Genomic DNA, 24,992 nt, shown 5'->3' with positions numbered 1-24,992 from the left:
ATGAAAGCTTTGTACATTTTGCAGTTATGGTGGTTCAGCATGCTTTCTTAACCAAACAAGTGTATCTGTATTGATGAGACCAACTGTACATCAAATGGTCACAACAGACTAAAAAAAAGGTAATGGAAATGAATTTGTCCTGGGTCCTGAAATTAAGAGGGACCATTGACAGGAGCAAGACAGCTGCTGTGTCAATGTTGATATTGATCCAATATCCATCACTTATTATGAAGAGAGATGCAACTCCGGTCTTACCTCCTCCCTCGATGAACCTTTCTCCGCAGCACGCAGCCCAGCTGTGATGTCCTGTTAGTTGGAAAACCAAACACACTCAAGAAAATCTGCACTCATCAAGGAAAAGTCATGCACAGATATTTGTGATAATTGTACTGTACAAAGCAAATTTTGAGCAATCCAAAAGAAATACAGGAAACAAATAGGAACAAAAATGCGTTTTAATTTTTTAACTCAGGTGTGACTTTATCCAAATAAAACATTACATTTTTTAAAGACATTTGGGAGAAGAGGTTTATATCAATTTAAAAGTTTGCGGTAAGAAAAATGGAAAAACAATTTAACCAATTAGCTTCTAACGTTTCCCTGTAAAGTTTACTGTGATTCAGGTTACATGTGAAGTGTATTGCACAGTAAAGTGTAACAGAGTTACTACAGATGGCAGGATCTTCTTTCACATATCGTGGGAAATGGAGAGTCACGGAGAGCCACGGTCACTGAGGATTTCCCCGGGGTGTTTAATTAATCAAATATTCACTCACGGCACCTGCCAATATGGCAGAGTTTTACGGTGAAGTGATGGTCAGCCTTTTGTAAACTCGGGTCAAGCTCTACGGCCGGATCAATGAACTAAAAGGAGTCATCAGGCTATGAATGCTAGAGAGGCTGTGAGTAAAGGGGAGACGGACCTGCTGCCATTGGCTGAGGTCTGTGTCTTCCTTCTGGCCACATGCCCCTCCCCACTGACCCCAGAGGTGTCCAAAAGGCCAGCCTGAATGGTGTGCGACCTTTCCGCTGACCCTATGTATGGGAGGGGGCTTTTAGTGGCGCATCGAGGTGGTTTTGGAAAATATAAGATCTGAGTTAAACAAAAGGCTCTGACCATGAGTGACGACTCGCCTCCACAGAGCACATCCACAGCCAACACTACTTATGAATCAGTTCTACATACTGTAGGTCAACAAGCACATTGGAGATATTACGGATGCACATTTGACCGCAATTTGCTTGAAATAAACAGGCAGACATCTTCCTAGCTAATGTAATGCACTGAAATGTAGTTTAAAATGAATACGCAAGACAACATTTGGACTTAAAACAGCAGAATTGAAAGATACAAATCAATATCCTGCTAATAGGATTGTTAAATGAACCAATTGCTTCCTCAGAGTTAGGTTTAAAACTTTACAAAAAAGACAATGTGTTCCACCTCCCCCAGCTGGAAGAGTTAAATACTACAAATTACATAGTTGGACCACTGTTGTTCCTCCATTGATTTTCCCCATCACTCACACTCAGATGTCCCTCATGCTTCATCTGGTCTTGTTGCATGATGTCAGTCTGCGGTTTCTTTGACATGTTTTTTTACCTCAACATTGTCTCACTCGTATTGATAGACTAAACACAAAGATTACCAGACAACACTGACCAGAATTCTGCACTGTAGCTTCCACATAAACTACCAAAGGAGATACAGCGATTGACAAATATATGAGGAACCTATTAGATCTGCTTAACTACCTCGCGGTCTGTTATAGACCATGAAATTAGCTTGAGTATACTACGCAGTTAAAATAAAGTGTTCCTAACAACTGAGTAAAATCTTTAAAAGTGAAATTAATGCATTTGAAGTTGAGATCACTGCATTACTGCCTTTGCAGTGACAAAATAGTTACCAGACATGTTTCAAATAAATGACGAACAACTGCAAGAAGAACAAAGTCACTGGACTACTGTTTTCATATTTCTTTATTTTTCAAATACAATTTTGTTGGAATTTGTTGTGCTATATTTAATCCAATGGGTATTCAACAACTACATTTTATTCAACCCTTTTTAATTTTGTATATATCTATTCACGTTGTTGTTGTAATACACTTCTGTGTTTCAATTATTTTTTTATAATATGAAAATCTGATGTATCAGAACTTAGGCGTTGATCTATTCATTATTTTTCAATAGACAATAGGTATTTAAAGGTACATCCATTTAGAGATTAAAACATTAACCATCAAATTCTACAATTCATTACAAACAAAGGCCTCTGTATTTAACTTTAAATATAACTGAAAGCAGAGAATTGCTTACTTCCAGCAATGTTCACATGTAAACATCTAAACACGTGCACTTAGCATCGGACAATTTTCCTAAAGAGCAATTCCAGCGGTCTGCAGGTGACAGATTGGCAAAGATTCAGATAGTTCAGAAGTAAGACTCATTGATATCAGCAAAGTGCTTGACTGTATGAAAGCATAAGGTATAAAATTGTGTTGTCGGAGAACAAGAACCAGCCCATAAAATCTTATTTTATCATTGACCTGTAAACATGGCAGTGGGTAAACACATAGTGCCATTCAGAAAATGTAAAAACTACTGTTGAAGAACAGTTATTAACATGTGATTAGTCATGTTTAAAACAGACAATCTGTACAAATTTTGACAAACAATGAAACAATTATTAAAGTTGTACTCTTACAAATAGAGCACCATGCTGCAATTAGACAACCATGATGAAAAGGAACACAAAATGATATCACTCATAGACAAAAGGCAACACAATTTAATTTCGAACATACTGTATGCAAAGTGTGTGATAATGTAAGTTTGTCAAATATTATGCGTAAATACATTATTTATTTATTTGATAGTTGAACTTGAGTAAAAGTGGCTTCTGATCATAAAAGACAAATGTAGAGGTCCACCAATATCTGGTGATTTATCAATTTAACAATTCTGAGCAAACAGTTTTAACAATAAATGCGGTATTAATTTTGCAGACGGTAGCCTCCATTTTGTATGTACAGTGTATTCATGTAATAACAAAAAAACAAAAAAATGCAGGCGATATTCAATGGTCTCATGTCAATATGTACAACTATGCAAAAACATTCAGCACAATCCAACACTGCGTGAAGTCAAACTACAAATTATAATTAATTTAGCCTTTTAATGGTCCTGGTATTAGTACATCTCTATTACTATGGTAATTATATAATACACTTAGCTTAAGTGTAGTTGCTCAAATGAGAATATATAACCTGCACATTTTATGCTACCAATGCTGTTGAGGGAAATATGTTAGGAGTTATTGTGATGGAATGAAAAATGTTTGACTATGAAAATAATTAAATTGGTTGAATTGGCCAATTGATCAGTCAGGTTTTTCCTTTGAAAAAACATCTGGCACGATGTTGCTTACAAGTGACGGGATTTATTTAAGGCTGCAACATAGCTTAAATTTTTTCCCACAACCTACAATGTACAGACAAAATACCTGATGTGAGAATTAGAGCACAATTCAGCCAAAATTTAACAATTTTTTAAAGGTAATATATTTTGTTATGCAGTATACAGCTTTGCATTTTTGCTTTGTAAACTTTTAGACATGTAGTGTGATTAGACGACCCCGTCCCCCCAGAGTTAATGTCCTTTCTTCACACGTGGCTCGACAGAGGACCACAGTGAAGGTTGTGTGACTCTCTTTCATCTGTCACACAGCTGGCAGTTTAAAACATCTCTAGCACATCTTGTTTTTATCATCATTACATTTCTTCCCCACATCGTGCAGTAATCTCGGGGCAAACTCTAATCCACCCCATCAAAGCCTTGCGCATTCTCAATGGCGATGTGAAGTTTCTCCCTCAGCTCCTCAAAGGACTCATAAGGAGGCAGGTCCAGTCGATTGAAGCTTTACAAGGTGAAAACAAAGACAATGAGGAACATAAGGGAAAAATCATATCCAAGCAAAAGCCTTAAAACAGGTATCAACTTCCAGGAAAAGGGCCATATGTGGTGCAACAGTGGCAGAATATTTCTAGACTTTCAGTCCCTAGAATGCGCAAAGCTACATAAAGCCTAGATCCATCACTTCCCATAATGCAACTCAATTGCAACTATGACATTATCTCTGACTTACTAGGTAATTAACGTTGACAAATTTAGAAATTAGTGTACATAGTGTAACGTCTCACTGAGCCTGAAGACTATTCATTTCTAGAACAGCAGTGGTAGCCATGACTGTATTGAGCCACTAGAGGGCTTAAACCCACTAAACGCTCCATCAAATATGATTTTCTTTTACATTATTATTCATTCATTCATTAATATGGCCATACAAAGCCTCAGTGTAAGGTAAGATTTAGAAAGTGCTAATGAACTATGACGCTTAGTGGAATAAACCCACTGGTATTTTCACTCTTCATCCTCTTCAGTCAATTAGTTATTTTAATGGCGCAGAACTCTAATTAACACCAAAATGTCTGTGATTCGTTGTGTAAAAAAAAAGTTAATTGACTTAAGAATTCCTTGGTCAAGGAGAACCCAAAATGCCATCTTATGACATGACATACTTGTGGTGCCCCTTAAGTCCCAAAATATTTTTTTTTTATATCTTGCATACTCATTATTATCAAGACATTGTTGGCTCTGAACAACCAGTACACATTCATGTCAAATTATATCAGTGAATGTTCCTCAAAGCTTAACTAAAATCTCTGTTCCCGCTACAAACCACACCGTTTAACAAATCAGTCACAATGAGAGCACAAAGTGATGTTAGCGGGTAGTTTGTTTGGCAAAATCTGACTTAAGACTTTACATTTATGAAAATATGAAAAGAGTTAAAGTGCTCACCATGTGTGGGCTCGGGGGAGTTTATCACGTGTTCCCCACTGCTCAATGGTGAATAGCTGGGGTCCGTTAGACCCTAGAAAACAAACCCATCCAACATTAGAAAAACAGATACAACCTGATTCACACTGAAATTCATTTAAAATGTAATTAAATAGTTCCAGCCACCTGTGAATTGAAGTGAAGTGTTATGTTTACAGTATAGAGGAAAAATATGTGATGTTGCAGTCATTTCATATCATAAGAAACTACAAGAGTTAATTATCTTGACCAAGATAGAAAAACAATAACTCCCAACAATGCAGTAATAAAAAAGTGTGATCTCACCATAGAGTTCAGCAAAGCCATTCATTGGGACCCTTGAAGTTCCTGTCACAAACTGTAAGAGCCTGATTCGCTTTTCTGCATCCATCAACAGCACCGTCTGAGAAACACAAACAGAAATACAATGAAATAACAAATACAAAGCTCTTCCTAAAAGGAGAATAAACTATGAGCAGTCTAGAGCTCAGTTTGATGGTTCCAGGCATGGGAAGTTGTCTTACTTTCCAAAACCACAGGATGACAACGTGGTTAGAGCAGTAGCTGTTCTTGTACTTGGTGTTCTCTCTCCAGTCGTTCACGTCCACATCTCCCAGACCACACATGAGCAGCTGTGGAGCAGAAGACGGCAGTTGGACACATGCTTACTAATCCTTCTGGAATTAGCCTACAATTAACCTGAATGGTAATTTCAGCACGTCAGATGGTATGAAAACTCACCTCGAGCTCATTCTCATCAAAGATCTTGATCACATCCTGTGGTATCAACTCAAAGAATCCCTAAAGAACCAGATGGGACGTACTTTATATTTGTGAAAGGTGTCTACCATGTTAAGGAATAATTTATTGAAAATTGAAAAATTACCTCTTTGAAGGCAGTCATCTGCTTCTGTATCCTGTTCACAAACCTCCACTGCATCACCAGACTGTCGAACACCACACAGCCAGTTAGCTACAAACCATCACTTTAATACTGTGAACATGATAGGAAGTTTTTTTTTCTCCCAATCTTACTGGATGTATTCCTTCTTGGTTTCATTAGTGATGACAATCTCTGCACCGCCTGGCTTCAGTTCATGCTGGTGAGTCTGAAAAGGAAGGATTAATTACAGTATAATGCAAAATACAGTTAATCACTTATTATGAACTAAAGGTTGTGAAGGGAAAGGTGGCCTTTTTGAACACACCTGTCCAAACAGCTCCTCGTCAACAGTAAACCTCAAATCCAAGTCTGTCGGGTCGTTCTCCAAAATCCACTTTAAGGAGTTGAAATATTCACTATCCTGAAAAGGCAACACATAAAATAAATAACTTCCAGATGACTCAATATACTTTCAATTATTTCCAGTGGAGGCATGTGACACTCACAACAGACTCCATGTCCTGGAGAGTGATTGGCTTCTGCAGCATCATTTTGTAGAAAGGCCGAATGAAAAAAGCTTTGAAGGACACAAATAAAATGTCAGAATCTAAAAAAAAAAAACTACAAAAAAACTCCCCAATGCCCACTTTGAACATGTGTACAGGTGGCCCTCACCATCGAGCAGTTTTCCGTGATACACGGCCATGCCTGCTACGCGACCGATGAACTTGAAGTAGGACAGGTGGTCTTCATTGCATAAACCTGAGTTAGGGTTAATCTGCAGTGTGTAGTTGTCTCTGGAACACAAATCACAAAATAAGAGCAGGAATAAATGTAGTCCTAAATCAGCTGTTTTGGTTTTCTACCATAGAATCGCGTATGTTTAATTGTACTCTTTAGCTGATGCTTATACAGTATAACTTATAGGTAATCAAATCCAGTGACTGTAGAGGGATTTTGACTCTTGACATTTGTATTTTCATTTATAGCTCATCACACGTTCTCCTTTTCCATTCCACAACTAGAGTTTTCCAGACCAGCCATTGACACTGTGTGAACATAAATGTATCCTTGCAAAAATCAGTTACACAGAGTCTGGGTGTGCACAAATTGAGCAGTGATAAAAGATGGTATTTTCTCACACTGTATTTTGATTTTCCAGACCTAAAGGCAGACCATCTGTCCTGAATGTCTTTTATTTACAGTTACTTCATGCAAGTTACAGCCCCAGAACATGTAAAATTCTAAATTTGAATGGCTGTACTTCAATACAAGACATAATATATAAAATATGAAGTATGAATGTTGTGGAGGACCGTTGAGGAGGCACAAGAAGAGGCAGTGTCTGGACTCACGTGGCAGAATACTCAAACAGTCCGTAGTATGGGTTGAACATCTCCTTGGACATGAGGAAGAACCACTCCCTGGCCACCCCACCATAGTCCAGTCCCTTTTCTCCTTCAAACTCCACCCACAGTCGGGCCTTCAGCAGGTCTGCCCGCTTCACTGACAGGATGCGTCGGTATGAGTCCTCCAGCACCGCATTTCGCCTCAGCTTCAACTCAAAGCGGTTTGGGATGTCAACCTACGGACAAATTTGTTGGGTTCATAAAGAAGGAACGTTTACGATCGTGAGGAAGCTGAATAAATACAGCATATGTGAAAGTGACAAACTAATTTAGAGGTTGAAGCAGCATTCACCCTGATTAGAATCACGTATTTGCAAGGAAAACTTAGTTGTGAATAATTCACAGTTTCAATTGCTCTTGAGGACACTTACCGGTTTCTTCAGCTTCTTCCGGAAGTAGTCATACTTCTGTTTATAATCTCTGGAATAAGGCACTGCCTAGAACCAACGGAGGACAAACTTTAGTAACAAATCCACCTTGCCTGTATGACCCATACTGTAGTCAAGGAAACCTGCAAACCATAAATAAAGTATTCTTTTCATTCTGTGCTAATATCATATTCATGAAATAAACGTTCAAATCAAATCTATACTCACTGGTCCGGTTATAGCGGAGTTCTGCAGCCTGGGATCGTCCCATTGAGTGATTTTGGTGTCTGCAAAATATATTACATCAGAGTCCATCAGTATGATGGAAACGTGCACATTGTTTAGTCCCTGATGTAATCTTATTTTTAAACGTCATACGCACTGTGATCTATGTAGAATATCCTCCCATCAGTGTGGATCCTCTCTTCCCAGCCAGGCTAGGAAGGAAGAGAAATTATTTTATTAAATGTGTGTTTAAAAAAAATACTATCTGCTCTGATTATATACAGTATTACAACACAGAGCATTGCCTAAGATATACAGGCTTAAGTTGATAAACGTCAAATGATTTGTAACAGATATATTAACCCTAACTGCTGAATTTACCGGCAGAGGGCCGAGCTCAGATGGGTCGAGTGAGGGTCTCTTCCTCATGTGCACAGGAACCTTAGGATGCCTGGGGTCTTCCTGTTCAGACAAATAAACAGGGTGGTTCAGTCAAAGAGGAAATACTTTCAGAAGGAAACAGAGTTGGGTATACTGCAAACTAAGTGGCCAACCATTTAAAAAAAGCTAACTTTGTGGTGGAAACCAAATACTGGCTTTGTATTTGTAAGTATTTATTGGAACCACTTAGGACTAAAGGTGAAAGCACATCTTGAATCTGCTGCTTTCTCACCCAGGTAGTAGTCTTAGTGGTGTGGTTAATGAAAAAGGGTCTTCCACTGGGAGCACTGCGAACCTCCCAACCAGCCGGCAGGGAGCCAGAATCATGTGCGGCCTCGGTGCTTGGAGCGTGCACAGAGGGAGAGTCCTCGGGGGACATGGGAGGTAAGGGGGGAGTCTGGCTGTGGGCGGCCGCCGCACTCTGTGCTGCTGCGGATGCAGCTGCTGCTGCTGTTGTTGTTGTTGTTGTTCTTGCTGTTGTTGTTGCTGGTGCTGCTTCTGTGGTTTTCTGTCAAAAAATAAATATAAATAGCCAGTAGACATACGTTTTTTTTTTACTACTATTAATAAGAATAAAATAGAAAAGAAATGTACCTGAATAAGGGGTCTTGTCCATGAAGTGCTTCGACTGTTGTGGTTGACAAAGTAGCGTCTTCCTTTATTGTCTCGCTTCTCTTCCCATCCTGGAGGCAGCCCAGCTGAGGTTGGAACATGCTATTAAATGACATAAAAAATGAAAACCTCAAGCTCATTGAGAAATCTGAAATACCAACAATGGAACACATAAATTCACTCAAACTATTTACTAACTTCCATACCACAGCAACTGGAAGATTTAAGAAAACAGCTGTGAATCTCGATCGTCACATCCACACCAACATTCTGATGTTCGACAGGTTTAGTAGAAGGTAGGAAGGAGTGACTCCATCAGGGAGTGAAATACCCACCACAGGATTAACAGGATGCTCCTCCCCTGTTGAAGTCTGGGCACTTCCTCTGCGACTGGAATGACTTGAAATACTAGCATGATTCTGCAGGGAGAGGCAGCATTCCAAAGATAACAATGATCACTTGACTGATTTATTTTTTCCCTCTATCGCTGAAAGTGGATGGTTCCGTTCAGTCTGACCTTTCCGGTAACCAGAACCGTATGGCGCAGAGAAAATGACTCACCATCTGAGAGGCGCGCTGCTCGCCAGCTGTGGCCCCAGAGAAGTTTGTGTTTCTCTGCTCGTTGGGCAGCGGATGATCTCCAGGCCCGTGTGGTGGAGATGACGTGAGCTGGTTATTGCTGTGATAAAAGGTGGACTCGTCCTCCGTAATGATCTCCCAGCTCTGGAAGATGAGAAGGATAAGATTCATTAAAGAAGACTCAGTGGGGGACTGATCCGAGGTCAGATGCGACAACAACACATGGCCAGATTACTCAGTTTAAATGGTGGTCTTAAGTGGTCTGTACCTCAGGAGACTCCCGTGTGGTGTTCTCATCTGGGTCTGAGATCTGTCTGCGTGTCATAAAAACCTGCTCCGCATCCATATTATTGTTCTGTCCTCTTTGCACAGGCACATCACCTTCTCTGTTTAGTATGGAAACACACGCACACAGCAAGTATATTATCAGTCCTGCACCAACATGGAAAATGATGCAACTTTCCTGGGGAGAGGGGAGCGTTCTTACTGGAGTGTCGGTCGTAGCCATTGTGTGGTTCTGCTCTCATGATTGACAAAGAAGGTTCTTCCCAGGTTGTCCTGCCGCTCCTCCCAGCCAGGGGGCAGAGCAGGCAGCCCCTGGCTTTGTCTGGGACCCGACATGTCCTGAGACTCCAGAAACTCCCATCCAGGCTGCTCAAAATCAACCGAAAGCATTAAAAAGCAGCACAAGCAGCTGTTAAGTTAAACTACTAAACAACTCACTAACTAAGACGAATACAGAAGCTTTGAGTTAGATTAAGTTTGAAGAAATCTTCAGCATATTTTACAAAAGTCACGGTCACACAGTGGCACAAATATGCACTCATGGACTTTATGTTCATTTTAAGACATGAATAACATTAAGGAGGAGCTCTTAAAAACGTATATTACTGCTCTGACCTTTGATTACTTGAACGTTTGTAAGTATGCGACCGCGCCATTATTATATTCTATGTGATGTCCGTCATCCAAATAATAAGGGGGTTGCAATTTAATGCAGGAAATAAACGTCTCACTGAACAATCACAGGCAAAACTTACGTCTACGTCCTCAGTCTGTTCTCCGGTTTCCTCCTCTGAGCCTGGGCTTTTGGGCAGGTATGTCATTTTGAGACGCAGGTGACCTTTAACTCTGGACTTGTGGCTGTGTAACCAACAGATGGATAGATGTTTTAAACAAGGACTAGATAAATATTTTCACAACTGTTTGGAAATAAAAGTATGAACTGTCTCTCCTGAAAATGAACAAATGTGAAATGGAATGTAAGACAGGAGAAGACAAAGGAATAAATAACCATGAAATCATGCCAACCTTCGGGGGTGAAGTAGAAAATCCTTGAATGTGTATGGCCTTTCTGTATTAGGATTTTCTGTCTGAGAAAGAAAAAAAAAAACAATAAAAATAAACTTTTAATTCTAAAACTTTTTTTACAGTCCTGCACGGCAATGTATCAGAACATGTACTCTATAATTAAAGATACCGATAATGGTGGCAGTTTGCCATGTTGCCGTATTTGGGGATGTTATATTTATAATGAAAGAAAAGCAGGAACATAACATAAACATGACGGGCTGTGTTTCCAAAACGATAGACAACGATGTGGAACAGGCACTGCAATAAGGGCAGCGGTGTATATATTTCCATAAGGACGTGGGTGCAATTGAGGTCAAAAGCCACCATTAGAAGAAAAAAAAAATCAATTCTAACTTACTTGAATGCAGACAAGTCATAGAAATCAAGAACAAGCAATGCCTGCATCCAAAGACTCACCGGTATCTGATTTAAGGGGACGTCCACCTGCCCGAGAAAGTCATCACGTGTCTGACAGTGGCAGAAAGGGGGCGGAGAAAGAGAGAAGATCACAATTATATTATCTCCATTTACATTCAAAGGCACAGAGGACTGACAGAGACGTGCCATGTTACTCAGTGGACTTTGGAATAATGAGATGGAAATTGCCATGGGATGATGCAGCGTTTCTCACACAGTACTATGCCATCGCGAGATTATACACTATACACTCTCTTCCTACTTGTAACAAACCAATCATTTGACTTTTTCCATATAAATGATGTAGCCTATACCAATGTGTTGATAAGCCCACAATGAATGGAAAGGACTGCGACAATAGTGCCGCATTTGTCAGATACACTTTTCTTTTCTCTGAACACTTCACAGATTAACTGCATGTATTCATTACAGCCATTGCAGTCTCAAAGGCAAACACACACTGTACTGAGCACGCTTTGTGACCAAATTAACACCTGTGTCAGGACAAACTGTGGAACACCAGTATAGAGTGTTTACGTGAACAAATATAGATGGAGGCCTCCTTCGTCTTGCCCTGGCCTGTCTAATAGTGGAGGCAAGGCAAGCAGTTTAGTCTTGGTTAAAAGATACATGCTAGAGACCCAAGTCACTTGTTTGAGGTAATTAAATCACACTCAAAAGGCAGCACGTAATGTAAGTCCTTGTGGACAGAAACAATTGTTCCGGTTATTGATTAACGTGGAGACAGTCTATTAAAAAAAATATTCCCATCAAGTAAGGCAGTAAATCTTCTGAAAACTGAAAATAAAATATTTATTTATTTAATATTTGAGTTTGAAAAATCCAAAACGCTCCAAGGAGCATATTTTTGCTGTTCTTCAAGCTTTAGTTGCTTTGAGTCCACTTCTGTTTGCAAAGAGTTTCCCTGACGGAGGTCCTATGACGTACTGATGTTTATGTTTTATTTAGTGACCAGTGGCACTCATGTTGGTGGTATTTATTTACACATCACGGTCCACTGGTCCACAGCTAGCAGGACAACATTTTCGTGTCATATTCACTTCAGCACTGATCCGATTTATCTTTAATTAAACTCCACATTCACTTTGATAATGTCCTTTGTGGGCAACTCACTTCTGTAGCTCTTTTAACAATATATTGCTGCTCAGATGATGAGAAACTGAACAATAAATAAACAATATACCATAAACAGCAATGCAGCAATCATTAACAGAAGCTTTCTATCACATGGAATGTTCTCTGTCCTTGTAAAAGTAAGAGGATACAGAGAGGAGTGAGGCCAAGCTTAACAAAGAGGAAGTGTTTACTTTGGACACATGACAAGCCTACACTAAGTAAAACGATTGCTGTAGATAAATATTCATCCCTGGAGTTTAATGTCAAAAGACTCAAGTCAGCTTGTGGCATTAAGCAGTGCTGACCATGTACTGTGTGAGGTTTTGGCAAAGAGCTACTGACATGTTTGGCCATCCGTTGAGTAAGCAGGTGGATGGCAGCTTGTGAAATATAGACTTCTGAAGTGTTACCCAGCTAAAGTTATTGGAACAGCATATGCTGAAAAACTGTGATTAGGAACTTATGTTCACATCTGATAAACAATTCAATAAAATATGGTTCTAAAGTTATATTCTGGCAAAAACACTCAGACTGCCAGAGCTGCAGAGACCAGGCTTCATTGTCATTTAGGGTTAAGTCAGCGCTGTAAAAGGAGGAAGCTCTTGAATCCACACCTGAAACCATGTGATGTCCCAGCAGGAGGGTGCACTATGCCGGAAAGCTTGCGCTGCTCATTTGTTTTGCTGAACACAGCCAAAACATGTCGTTTAACTCTTAAAGAGGAAGAAAGCGGTCAAATGTTGTTGTGTGCCTCTATATTTCAGCTTTTAAAGTTTAAGTCCAAGAATGAATCGTGCTGTTACTGCAGTCTTTTCATTTTGGATGAGTGACTTTTCCAAACCCATTGTTATCACTTGTCAAGGAAAAGAGTTGAAGCTCAAGCTGAAAAATGCATCCTGCCACAACCACCACCATGGCAGTTGCATAAAACTAGTGGAAAACCATCAAATCAGGACGGTTCATAATGACATGCAGCTCCGACTTGATGACTAAGAAAATGAAATTTGAGTTGAATTAGTGCTTTCAGTGCCGGTCATTGTTATGAGTCACGTTTTCCCTCTTCCTTGTTGAATGTTGTCACTACTGGTTGTTCATTAACGTGTAGGATGAGGTGTTCAGGGTTATGAGGGCACCTCAGATAACAAAAGCAGACCTAGAAGTTTCCATTAAAAATCTTGTTGTGGAAACAACAGGACAATCCTGCTGCAATCAATATATATTCATCCATCCATCTTAGTAGTTTGTCTCTGTCTGTCAGCATGAGGTGAAGCTGCAGTAAAATACAATTCAAGTACAATTCTCATTTTAGATTTACAATTTCTGGAATCTATATTTTAGTTGTTTTTCATTTACGTACTTTCCTTTTTATTTGAATTATGATATACGTATCGAGTTTGAATCGCATTGGTGTTGCGGTCAATTGTGGTCAGATACAGTCACAAGATAAAGGTGTGCAGTATTTGATGCTGACTTTTGACAAGGAGACGTGTAATGTGACACCTGAATAAGTATTCACAAAGGACCACGAACACCAAAGTTCAAGGGAAGCTAATACACTTGATGCCATTATTTCGCAGGCCTTTTAAAGTGTGAAAATAAAATCTGATATACAAAGAGCAAATTTAGATCTTTGAAAGTTTATGGAGTGTCTAATTAGCTAAGAAGTACAACTTCTAACTTGACAACCTGCTAAATGCAGGAGGGGGGCCGACACCTGATACATCACAAACACTGCCTGGCAGGAGGATCCGTGAGGAAGGGAACACACCAATCTTCATCTTGGAAAGGCGCCCCACCACCACCACCAGCACCACCAGCACCACCACCACAGATGGCAGGCATGACTGTGCGCTTCTCTAGTATCACGCTGTTAAATTTGAATCCACGGGACTGGGCAGTGCTACAGACCACCAGACTATCTGGAGTCAAGGGGAATATTTCAGGAGCACTTTATTTATACCAGCAAGTGGCACTGTCCCCCCCCCCCCCCCCCTCTCCCCTCCCTCCCATCCCCCTAAAATTAGCCTGGGTAAATACTTAAAGTCATTTACTCATACCGCTAATGGAATGGTAAAACATGGAGAGCTACTCTAAAGTTAAATGTCTTCATACACACCAACAAAGGGACAGTCACAAGATGAAAGATGGGCAACCTTTGCTCCTCATTTACACCTTTCTTAGAAACCAACATTTAAATGGATTTCTTGTAAAGTAACTGAATACCTCTGAATGTTTCTCCACATTGGGCTTGTTAATTGCAGGACTTATCTGCAGTGATCTTCTCAGCTACAGAATTTCGCTGTAGCTTGTGGTGAGCCTAATGGCCGACACTGAGTAAACAGTTTAAGGATTTGAATGACCATTGCAAGGAGAGCCAAGAGCATTTATATTCAATACTGAAAATGATTTAGCCGCAGATGTAATCTTATTAAACGGTTTAATTAAGCAACTATACGGCAAATATTTAACATAGACATTTAACATGTTGTTTGTAACATAAGGTATTCATGACATTCCAACTTAAATTTTGCTCCTTACATGAAGGAAGAAGACAACGTGTTGTCTCCTGAGCTGACAAACCAAAGTGGTACGAACCCGTTAAATAACATTAAACTCCTCAGTGTTGAATCAAAGAGCATTCATGTGTTATGTAAATACTTTACCATGCAATTCATTGTTAAAGACACCGTTTAAAAATCCCAAAACACACATTTTACCTCTTACCTCTATTGCTTGTTTTTAATCTGGCTTGTTCAGTTTTTGCCATGGAGATGTCTGCTTTTGCTTCAATACAGTGGGAATATTTGGGGGGATTTTGAGCACCACAACACTGTCCTATTATATTGCAGAGAAGGCAGACATCTCTACGGTAGATACAAGTAAGAGAATAAAATATCTATTCTTGATTTCTGGGTGAACCTTTTTTTAAGCATTCCAGCTGATTTCCGTTGATGTCTATGAGCATCACTTAGTTCCAATGAAGAAACGCACTCACCTTTGTGTTTTGAACCGGACTCTTGTCCATATTAATCCCTTTGTGGCTTGTGTTTACATCAGGAAGATAGCTAGGCCACTTAGCAGGGCAGCAAGGAGACAAATGAATGTGTACATGTGGAGAGTGAGGGATACTAAGTTTTGGATTTGAGACGTGACATGAAATTCCCGTGTTAGCGTAGGGCACCTCCAGGGAAAAGCTCCTTTGTATGGCTCGATGGCAATAGTTCTGCACGGGCCTTTCCTGTCCTGTTCCTGACGAAGAGACCTTTTTCTCTGTTGGTTTAGTCGAGGAGAACAAACAAGCCGAAGTACTACGGTACAGTTTTTTGCGAGGCTCGGGTTCACCATCAGGTTGTGCGGTCAGGTTCGGAGCCTCGGCATTTTCTGCATCGGTTGTAGACGTGGTTGTAGCTCCCATTATTGGTCTCTGGTTGGCAAAGTGTAGCAGCACGCTGCTGGAGTGACGATTCGATCGGTCTAAAGTTGACGACAACTCCCCTAGTTTTCTCCTGTCCGCCATTTTTCCATTTGGTTCTTCCTGTAGAGGAATACTAAATTGCACCATGTGTTTGGTGTCCCTTAACTCGGCTGGACAGCTTCCTTTAGGGAAACGACGGCCACTTACTGCCGTGGTAATGGACTCTTTGCAATTCACTTCCTCATATTCCCGTGAGAATTCACTGGCAGATGTCTGTAGAGATGACTGTTGACACCCCCTCGCTGGAGGGAGAGCAGATAGAGCCATTGGGCCGACTGGGGAAGCAGGTGGGGTGCTGCAGGGGCTCTTTGGAAACATAACCAAGGAGGAGCACCGTCTCAAAGGGACCTTTGACTTGCAGCGAAGTAGACTCCTCTCCTGGGTGGTCCTGTGCTTTTCTGAAGCCTCTGGCTCAAAGATGTTGTTGCTGCTACAGTACCCGGCATCGCTGGCCATGCTGCTGCTGCACGAGCCTCCGTCAGAGCCTGTGCCTGCTCCCCCTTTCCTTGCCACTGGGTCTCCATCCTCTATACTGCCATCTAGCTCTCCACTAGGTGTTCCACAGGGCTCCAGTGAGATTTTCAGAACGCTCTTCTTATTACCTCCTCCAGTGTTAACCCTGGGTATGAACACTGAAGAGTACCGCAGTAAATTAGTATATTCTGGTGACAGTGGAGTCACCTTCAAGTGGACAGAGCTGTGAGCCAGACTCTCTGTGGGGCTTTGATCGGACACACGGACTCCGCTCTCTCCACCATGGCTGCTGAGGCTCTCTGACAGAGGGTCTGTGTGGCTTCTCCTTGACGCAAATTGCGAGCGCAGCCGACGTGCCATTCGTTTAACTCTTTAATCCCTGAAGTACTGGTGAGGGCTGCATGATCAAACTTGCTCCAAGGAAAAAAGGAAAGCAAAGCAACTGCTCCGAGCTGTGCTCTGTGATCACAATCATTAGCGGCTGTACATTGCCAAAATAGCTCCGGTGACAACTTGCATTCCGCTCCAGGCTGATCTCAGCTTTTAGTCAGGGGGGGGGGGGTCAGTGGTTCTGTTTGGAGACATGACCCAAACACACGACCTTTGAAACAGGAGCGATCCCAGACGTTAGCCCGATTAAGGAGATTAAACACTTTACGGAAAACAAATTTCAGAAGCCACAGCTTCCGCTGCCGGCCTGCTTTTTTAGACTTAGATTTGCTGCTAGTTTACGGCACCTCCCAATTGCCAGCCAGATTCCTATCCTACACCGCCTGTCTGTTCCAGCCGCTTCATTCCTTTGGGAGAAAACCACAACATGGAAGCCCTTTACTGTGCATCTTCGACTAAAGCTTTGTCGAACATCTGATTCGGGCCACTCGCTCAGGACTCCACTTCCCGCCGAGGGTATGCTTCTAATGTTTCTACTGCTCTGTGCTACCAGAAATAGTTTTACCCACTGCTATTGAATTACAGGAAATCAAAAAGGAAACAACTTTCAACGTCTGCCTGTGAAAATGTGCAGGAGAGAAAGTGGAAACTTGCTTTAAACTTAATTCATTCAGAAGTGCCACTAGAGCACAGAAAATGTTTTTGGCACAGAAAGAAACGGTCAAACAGCGATAAAGTAAGCTGTGACATGGTTTCTGCCTGCCTTCAGAAAACACAAGCAGATTGAGGATGAGCTTTGACAGAGACATGACACCTGTTATATGACACCTCATGTAACCGTCATTGCTGCTCTGATTTCTTCTCCGTGACTTATTCATGTCAGCCTATTGTGCGTCAGGCTGGCCTATTTCAGGGCATTGGTGGAGAGCCAAATCAGCTTCTGTATAAGGTGTAATAGCAAGAGACAGCCAGGATAGATTCATGATTCATCAGAGGACACTTCACTGCTGCAGATGCCTATCTTTTGAACCCACATGATAAACACCAGGAACCCTTGTGATGGACTATCAATCACTCAGCTGGCCAAAAACAGACTTAATTGATGGTGCAAAGCCCATTGGATAGGTGACTCACACTACACTATTTATATTTAAGTCATACAGTAAGGTGTGTAATAGGCCAATAATAAAACAAAGCTGCATCTAATATACAAAATGAATTCAGCAGCATAAAAATATTATGCCCAAAAGAAACATTGAAAGATGTTGAAAGCCATGTTATGTCATTATGCGTGGAGTAGGGTGCTGGACGTGGAACACGGGGAAGGCTCGGTCAGCAGCCGCAACGAGGTTGGCATACGAGTTGCTAGCAGTTGCTAGCATTAAGTGTATTTCAATCATTACTCGGGGAATCTTTGCTATATTAAATGCTGTGCTGTACTTATGGAAGTAATTCTGTGTCATCGGATTTTGAAAGAAAAAGGTGATTGAATTTCTAGCACTGAATATTTATGCATTTAAATGATGTATCTGAATGTTTTTCAACGTTAAAATATTCAACTGCAAAAAATTCAACCGCAACATCAGCAAAAGGAGCGAGCACCCAATACACCTTCGGCCGGTCAGAATACGCCCTTTTGTCTAGTTTTAAATTAATTTAATGATGCTGAGATCCTTCAACAAGCTATTAGGAGTGATTGGAGTAGTTTTGAAACCAGGAACGCGCTTGAAGAGGCACATGAGCCGCTGCAACACATTTAAGTAAGTTTAGCCTGCACATGTTAATAACTTTAAACAGGCCTGATGAAAGTTTGATACTATTCTCTCTCGCATTCAGCTTTTGTTAAAAACGTCCGCCTCAATCAGTGGGTGCAGTTGTTCTTTGTGATAGCTAAATACAATTTTATCAGTGTTTTCCTTGTGAATTCATGATGGCCATTCATTGAAGGGGACGGGTAACCATGGCAACGTCTGCATACAATCATGCATATACCCTCTATTTATGCTGTCTGTAGAAGTAAGACACCAACACAAACCTCTCCACGCCAGCATGTGACAAACTGTAGAAATTATCTTATTTGCACGTGTCTAGTTTTGAGGATTTCTTTTACTGTGAGTGTCTCCAGGGAGGACAACATTGTAGATTACCGCTGCTCTACAAGCAGCTATAATTGCAGTGGAATAATACATTTCCTGGATTTCCTGGTTGCTCCTCGTATTGTCAGGGCAGCAGTGACACACACATGCATGGAAACACTTTTACCATACGGAAACACCCTTCAGGTTTCACAAGATCTACCTGGAGCACAACACGGCAGCCTCGACCCGGTCACGCCCAGGTTTGTTTGATATTATGACATGTCCTATAAACATTCAGCTGAAAAACAGAAGCTAACTTTGAGTGGAACATATGTGCATGTGGGGACTGTGAATTTGAGCTTATTCTTCTTATCCAATAAGCACATTTCATTTCATAGCACAGCGTTGTTCGTTCTGTGCAGAGCCAATTAGAAACCTTTCATGTTGTATATGGTAGATTTCTAGGAAAAAAGGCTGACATCATCTTCTGAGAATTGAATGTGCTGATTCTTGCTCACTGAGCACACTTTACTAGTTTGGACAGGTTGTTGAAGCAGTAAAGATAACAAAGCCGTTTAATATAAGACCAAATTCATTAGAACTTCAACCTAGTAAGGAAAGAAGAAGAAGATATATTTACAAAAGAAAACTACTATCTCAAAAACACACAAGATTATTAGTTAGTAACTTATTTTTTCTCCAGTACAAAATACCTTAACAGGTAATTACAGTGAGAGGAATGACCATTTTAAGCTACTGCAGCTTACATAGAACAAGCAACAGGTAGCACCTACTGTACATCTCCAACAATATTTTATAGATTGCTTCATACAATATAGTATGTGGCAATGCAGCCACAAATGTACGGTAGAAAGCACTAGCTACAGAATGTTTTGGTTGTTGTGTCTAATCGAATAGTGTGTTTTGTATTGTAGAGCTCTGATAAAACGGTTTTCGAAATTAGTACATTTTCGATTGCTCAGTTGACAACCCCCCACTAACTTACTCAAGAAGGCGGCAAGTCCCAGGTAACCAAAGACGCTGCGGTCAGTGTGGTCTACCTGCTCGGGTGACTCAGGGCCCGCTGTGCATCAGACAGTGTGAAGCCGGGCCAGCAGCTCCCCTGAGATCATGCTACAAGCTGGCATTCCCCAAAAATGCTTGCTATAACCTTGCCATGTACTAACTTTATAATCAATGAGAGAACACAGTTCACACCCAAAACTCAATCTACCATCACACACCACCCAATATGCATTTATATATACATATATGTCATAATTTAAACTAAAAGTTAAGTATCATTACACATCTTCACAGTCTCTATCCAGCCCTGGTTCTGACATCCGACTCTTTCAATCACAGGCACTACGCTACCCTCAACCCAGCCAGGTTTCCCCATATTAACACCTCTGAATAATAAGGGAGCCAAGTTTCCAACAATAACTCACATGTTGTGGCTAAATAAGGGAGCCTGTATAAGGCAGACAAACCGAAGTCAACCTTGCACTGACTGGTCGATACCGTTTCCCTCAGGAAATACAACATATTTATATTATATATGTATTGTTCACTTGATAGTACACACATATTAGGTTTACGACAATTATTTGTTTATAGCTCGTCCACAAATCTTTTGTTTCATTCACATACAAATCATTTGTTTTGAATGTTCAAGAAATATTGTTTTTGAACATTGATTTTGTATTCAATGTATAAGTGTGCTAAACATCAGCATCATCATCATTTAAATTTCCTCCCTCTACAGTCAAGTGAGATCTAAAAATTGATTTCCAAAACTTTCTGATTTATCAAAATCTGTTCATATATTTGTTGAGTGAACCACAACACAAAATGTTGAGTTTATCAAAATCATACACAGAAAGGGTGAACATAACTAAACAACTTACCAGGCGGTTCTCGTCAAAAACCTCTAAGAGCAGACGATGCTTTTGGGGATCAACCTAAAACATAAGATAAGACTATACAATCAAAGCACGCAGGTATTGTTAACAAAGTCTAAAACACCACTTTTAGAATTGTATGTCTACATATGATTAAGTATATACCAAATCTACCCTGACTCTGGTTACAAAAGCTCCATAAATGGATGTATTTTTAAGTTTCACTTACTTTGAAAAAGAATTCTTCATTCCATTTTGGGTCGAGCGACTTCAGATAACATGTCATAGGAAAGGAAATAAAATAAAAATAAAATATAAGTCCACAAATAGAACAAGGGGGGAAAAGAAATGAAATTCACTGGCTCACCTTTTTAATTGTTTTAGTCTGAAGACTTGTGATTTCTCCGTTGATAGGGTCATAGAGGGACAGTCTTGTGTATGGATCGCTGCAAGATAAAGAGATTCATCGATAAGGATTGATATCTACTATCTGTTCATTATGAATTTGTGGTTTGTTTGAATCTTCTGCTTTGGATCTCTACTTTGCTTCTAAAGAAACATAATTCCCCCTAAATGATTGTCTGATACCACCAGGAGCTGCATTCAAACCATTCCAGGAACTCAATGCTTGAAGCAAAGTTGACTATGATTGTGTCTTGATGATGGTTTGAGGCACTGGGACGTACACGAAACCCATTCTACAATTACATGATATTATTTGTTTTTATCTTTATGAAACATCACGCCAGCAGCATTGTCATTGGTGATATATTAAATAAGGGCTTCTACATTAAGAGTAATGCTTTGGTTGAGACATGAATAATCCAGCAGACATAAAGGCATACAATCCAAATTTCTTCCTGTGCCAGTGTCAGATTGCATTAATAAGTCATGACAAAGTAAAGCTATTAAATACAGGATTTTACAAAAATGTAAAAGTAGGACACAAATGTGGCAAAGGTTTTAAACTGGACATTCAAACTATTAACTATTAGATCTTTATATTTGGAGAGCTGTTTTAAGTAAACATGTCCAACCGGATGACAATATGCTGTAGACTAACCTAATCAGCACTCATTACCAGTTCCTACTCTTGGAGACGTGCCAGCATTGCAAAAGGTGGAGCTGGTTACAAAGAAAATACCAGAATGCATATCCGTCCAGAATGTAAAAAGTAGGATGGGGGCCAGAGCCTTCAGTTATCAAGCTCCTCTTTTGTGGAACCAGCTTCCACTTTCAGTCCGGGGGGCAGACTCGGTCAGTTCATTTAAGATAAAGCTTAAAACGTTCCTCTTTGATATTGCTTATAGTTAGGGCTGGCTCAGGTTAGCCTGGACCAGCCCTTAGTTAAGCTGCTCTAGGCTTAGACTGCCGGGGGACTTCTTAGGACACACCGAGCCCCTCTCTCACTCTCACTCTCTCCTCCCACAATCATCCATGCTTTATTAATGTACATCACTAATTAAGCTTCTTTCCGGGAGTTTTTTGTGCTTTCTCGCCTAGCAGGTCTCCGTGGATCATAGTTTCGTGCGGACCCCGGTTCTGACTCCTGGCTCATGGCTCTGCTGACACCTGCTACTGCCATCATCATTACTTTAAATATGATTCATATTACTGTCATCAAAAACCAACATCTTTCTGCTCTCCCTCCCCACAGAAGCCTCTGTGGATGGTGGTTCGATCTGATGGAGGTTGTCCCTGCAGTGGTCCTGCCGTACACCTCTTCTGCTACTTGCAATTACTTGTATCATTTCAGTTAGAGAAATTGAATGTATTGTACATCTTTTACATTGTTGATTCTGTACACATGACATCCATTGCAGTCTGTCCATCCCGGGAGAGGGATCCCTCCTCTGACGTTCTCCCTAAGGTTTCTTCCCTTTTTTCCCCATTGAAGGGTTTTTTTCATATTTTGGGGAGTTTTTCCTGTGCCGATGTGAGGGTTTCGGGACAGAGGATGTTGCATGTGTACAGACTGTAAAGCCCTCTGAGGCAAATTTGTAATTTGCGATTTTGGGCTATACAAAATAAAATGAATTGAATTGAATTGAATGCTGTAAATACTCTTTTTTTTAAGAATGAAGGACTTTCTCTTCTTTTTTACAGCTTTTAGGTTGTGAAAACAGAAAAGAGAAAAAATACAACAAAAAAAAATAATCGATACAACCTACTCCTTCCAAATTAGTAAACTATCAAATAGAATAGAAACAGAGCCTAGAAAATGAATTAACATAAGAAATATTTGAATAATTCTTGACAAAAACATAGCACATTATATTGGGTGCGATAAAATTATGGAGAAAATGGCGGACTGAATTAGATTATTGAAACGCAAACTGATTAACCCTTCAATGACGGACGTGTGCTGTTTGTTGTGGAATAGGTTGTCATCCCCTTCCTGTCATTCTATAGAATTCTTGAGCGGATGAAAGTTCGGACTTCCCATCTTAATTGAAGATGAAAAAAGGGTAAGCTGACTAAGAGATGTCCACTACACATGCATGTGTAGAATTATTATTACTAGAATTGGTCAATGAGAGGAGTTTAACGTTAATTGATAATCAAACAAATTAGTTAGTTACAACCACAATCAGAATACAGCAGAAGTTAGTGTTAACTACACAGATTACCTAGCTCCGAGTAGATCTTTTTTCGCCAGGCCTATTCCAGCAACAACCTTCACCTTCAGGACTCTGGAGTCTTCCTGAAAAAAAATATATAAAAAAGAATACCAATGACTTATGACACACAGATAGATAGGGAAATAGAGAAATAAAAAAAATATGACCATTCTCTCTCTATACTAGGGGAGCCTGGTAATATTCTTCACGTGGTTGATGCAAATCCAGAAAGTTGATTATTGTCTTGTTGGTACCAGAATGTGGTCTAAGCAATAGCAAGGTACTAGATAATAACAGCACAAGTAAACAAGACTAGTTTTTAGTTATAAAATCCTTATCACATGCCCCAAAATAGCCTCAGTGTTTACGGGATGACGTAACATCCTGCGATCACTTGGTGGTCATTTCCCATCAGAACCCACAACTCGCGCTTTTTGCTGGGGTGAATCATCATAGGATTTCGCAATCGACCACACACACCTGGCGTACATGACAGAACTACAGGGCCCAAACGTTGTTACCTGGAGGGCGAGGGCTCCTAAAACACGCATTATTCCGCGAGTCAACTCACAACAGTTCAGTGTGTGTGTGTTTGTGTGTGTTGAGGACGGCAAACAGCCGTTGGCCAGCATTAACTGCCCGGCAGCCTGTTGTGTTTCCCGGGGCTGAAAAAGTCAACAGCTAACGTCACAGCTGTCCTATCAGTGTAGCATTAGCATTATTAAGTACAGCTGATCGATGTCATCGATTTTTCTTCCCCCCTCTCCAGCAATAACGACCACGTTAGGGCTAACGCATGTGTGTCTTTATCACAAGTTTACCCCCACCCCGTGTTAGTTAGCTCCAGAACGTTAACGAATTCACAGTTTTTATTTAGCTAACGCTATAGTTAGCGGTAACCAGTTAGCCTGCTAACGACGCGATCGCACCAACGACGTCTCGTTGACGGCTGGTTTGAGTCCGGGGCGTTTAGCTCACCTCCTCTATCTGAAGTCCTCGGATCTGTGGAGAAAGTGCAGCCATACTATCCTCGCCCTTCCTTCTCCCCGGAGGGCGACAGCGACGAGAAGAACCAAGTATGAGAAAGAAGTGTCGCGGTCAAAAGTGGACTATTAACGGTGTTCAGTTGCCACTCAGCCACGATCATGCCCTCTTGTTTACACCGGTAGCAGTCGTCCACCTGACCTAGCAGCTAGCTGGCACACCGTCGTCGGTCACTGTATCCATCGTCCCACTTCCTTTCCTCCTTTCCTCCCTCCCACCACCTCCAGTGCTCCCTCCTCCTCCCCCTCCCCTTCTCGTTGCCTTCTTCCTGGTGCTGCTGCCGATTGAGGAAAGACGAGGGAAACCTTCACTGAGAGCTAAAGAAGGTTTGAGTTCGTTTCATTCTGTTAAAGTAGCGATACATCTCTCTATTTCAGGAAAAAGTTGTGTTTCAATGTTACTGAAATTAATTTAGTGGCCTATAAGCAAACCAAGAACAATTATTGTAACGTTAGTATATATATTATTATAGATTTTCTGATGCAATAGTTTCCTCTGATTATAAATAGTAGCACAATATTTAAATACACAAATCAAGTATCTTTATTAATACAAATGATGAAAATCTTCTGAGTTCATAGCAAAACACAATATACTAAGTAGATATATGTTCTAAGAAGACATTTTCAGTTACAATTGTTAGGTTAAAACCTTATTTTCCTTCCTTCTGTCTTATATTAAGCTTATCGCCGCAAGAG

At 40.6% G+C, this 24,992-nt stretch overlaps 1 protein-coding gene across 3 annotated transcripts; it reads right to left on the bottom strand.

Moving 5' to 3' along the window:
* Nucleotides 1-1,965: 1,965 nt before the first annotated feature.
* On the bottom strand, nucleotides 1,966-24,537 carry nedd4a (NEDD4 E3 ubiquitin protein ligase a). 3 transcript variants are annotated; one of them, XM_037452291.2, is made up of 29 exons: nucleotides 24,229-24,537; nucleotides 23,260-23,333; nucleotides 20,997-21,075; nucleotides 20,859-20,897; nucleotides 20,636-20,689; nucleotides 11,172-11,222; nucleotides 10,713-10,774; nucleotides 10,442-10,544; nucleotides 9,889-10,052; nucleotides 9,670-9,787; nucleotides 9,384-9,545; nucleotides 9,158-9,241; nucleotides 8,805-8,924; nucleotides 8,443-8,718; nucleotides 8,151-8,231; nucleotides 7,927-7,981; nucleotides 7,773-7,831; nucleotides 7,548-7,613; nucleotides 7,123-7,352; nucleotides 6,443-6,564; nucleotides 6,274-6,344; nucleotides 6,093-6,188; nucleotides 5,920-5,993; nucleotides 5,771-5,831; nucleotides 5,626-5,685; nucleotides 5,409-5,516; nucleotides 5,191-5,287; nucleotides 4,867-4,939; nucleotides 1,966-3,922 (listed from the first exon to the last, which is right to left on the bottom strand). In XM_037452291.2, the coding sequence occupies exons 1-29, from the start codon at nucleotides 24,271-24,273 to the stop codon at nucleotides 3,820-3,822; spliced, it is 2,787 nt and encodes a 928-aa protein (XP_037308188.1). In that variant the 5' UTR covers nucleotides 24,274-24,537; the 3' UTR covers nucleotides 1,966-3,819. The 3 variants fall into 3 exon arrangements, with proteins under 3 accessions (XP_037308188.1, XP_062417756.1, XP_062417757.1); XM_062561772.1 differs by lacking the exons at nucleotides 20,636-20,689; nucleotides 20,859-20,897; nucleotides 20,997-21,075; nucleotides 23,260-23,333; nucleotides 24,229-24,537 and adding an exon at nucleotides 15,304-16,774; XM_062561773.1 differs by lacking the exons at nucleotides 10,713-10,774; nucleotides 20,636-20,689; nucleotides 20,859-20,897; ... (1 more) ...; nucleotides 23,260-23,333; nucleotides 24,229-24,537.
* Nucleotides 24,538-24,992: the final 455 nt, after the last annotated feature.

This window comes from Pungitius pungitius, chromosome 4, assembly GCF_949316345.1.
Source record: "Pungitius pungitius chromosome 4, fPunPun2.1, whole genome shotgun sequence".
In the NCBI taxonomy this organism is placed as follows: domain Eukaryota; kingdom Metazoa; phylum Chordata; class Actinopteri; order Perciformes; family Gasterosteidae; genus Pungitius; species Pungitius pungitius.
The sequence above is the reverse complement of the archived record's forward strand: the minus strand, read 5'-3'. Positions and strand labels throughout refer to the sequence as shown.

Coding starts and splice junctions, on each gene's coding strand:
- nedd4a (XM_062561772.1), bottom strand. CDS start 16,617: ATGGCACGTCGGCTGCGCTCGCAATTTGCGTCAAGGAGAAGCCACACA. Junction 7,832..7,926: donor GATATTCTACATAGATCACA/GTGCGTATGACG, acceptor TATATTTTGCAG/ACACCAAAATCACTCAATGG. Junction 5,288..5,408: donor TCATCCTGTGGTTTTGGAAA/GTAAGACAACTT, acceptor TGTGTTTCTCAG/ACGGTGCTGTTGATGGATGC.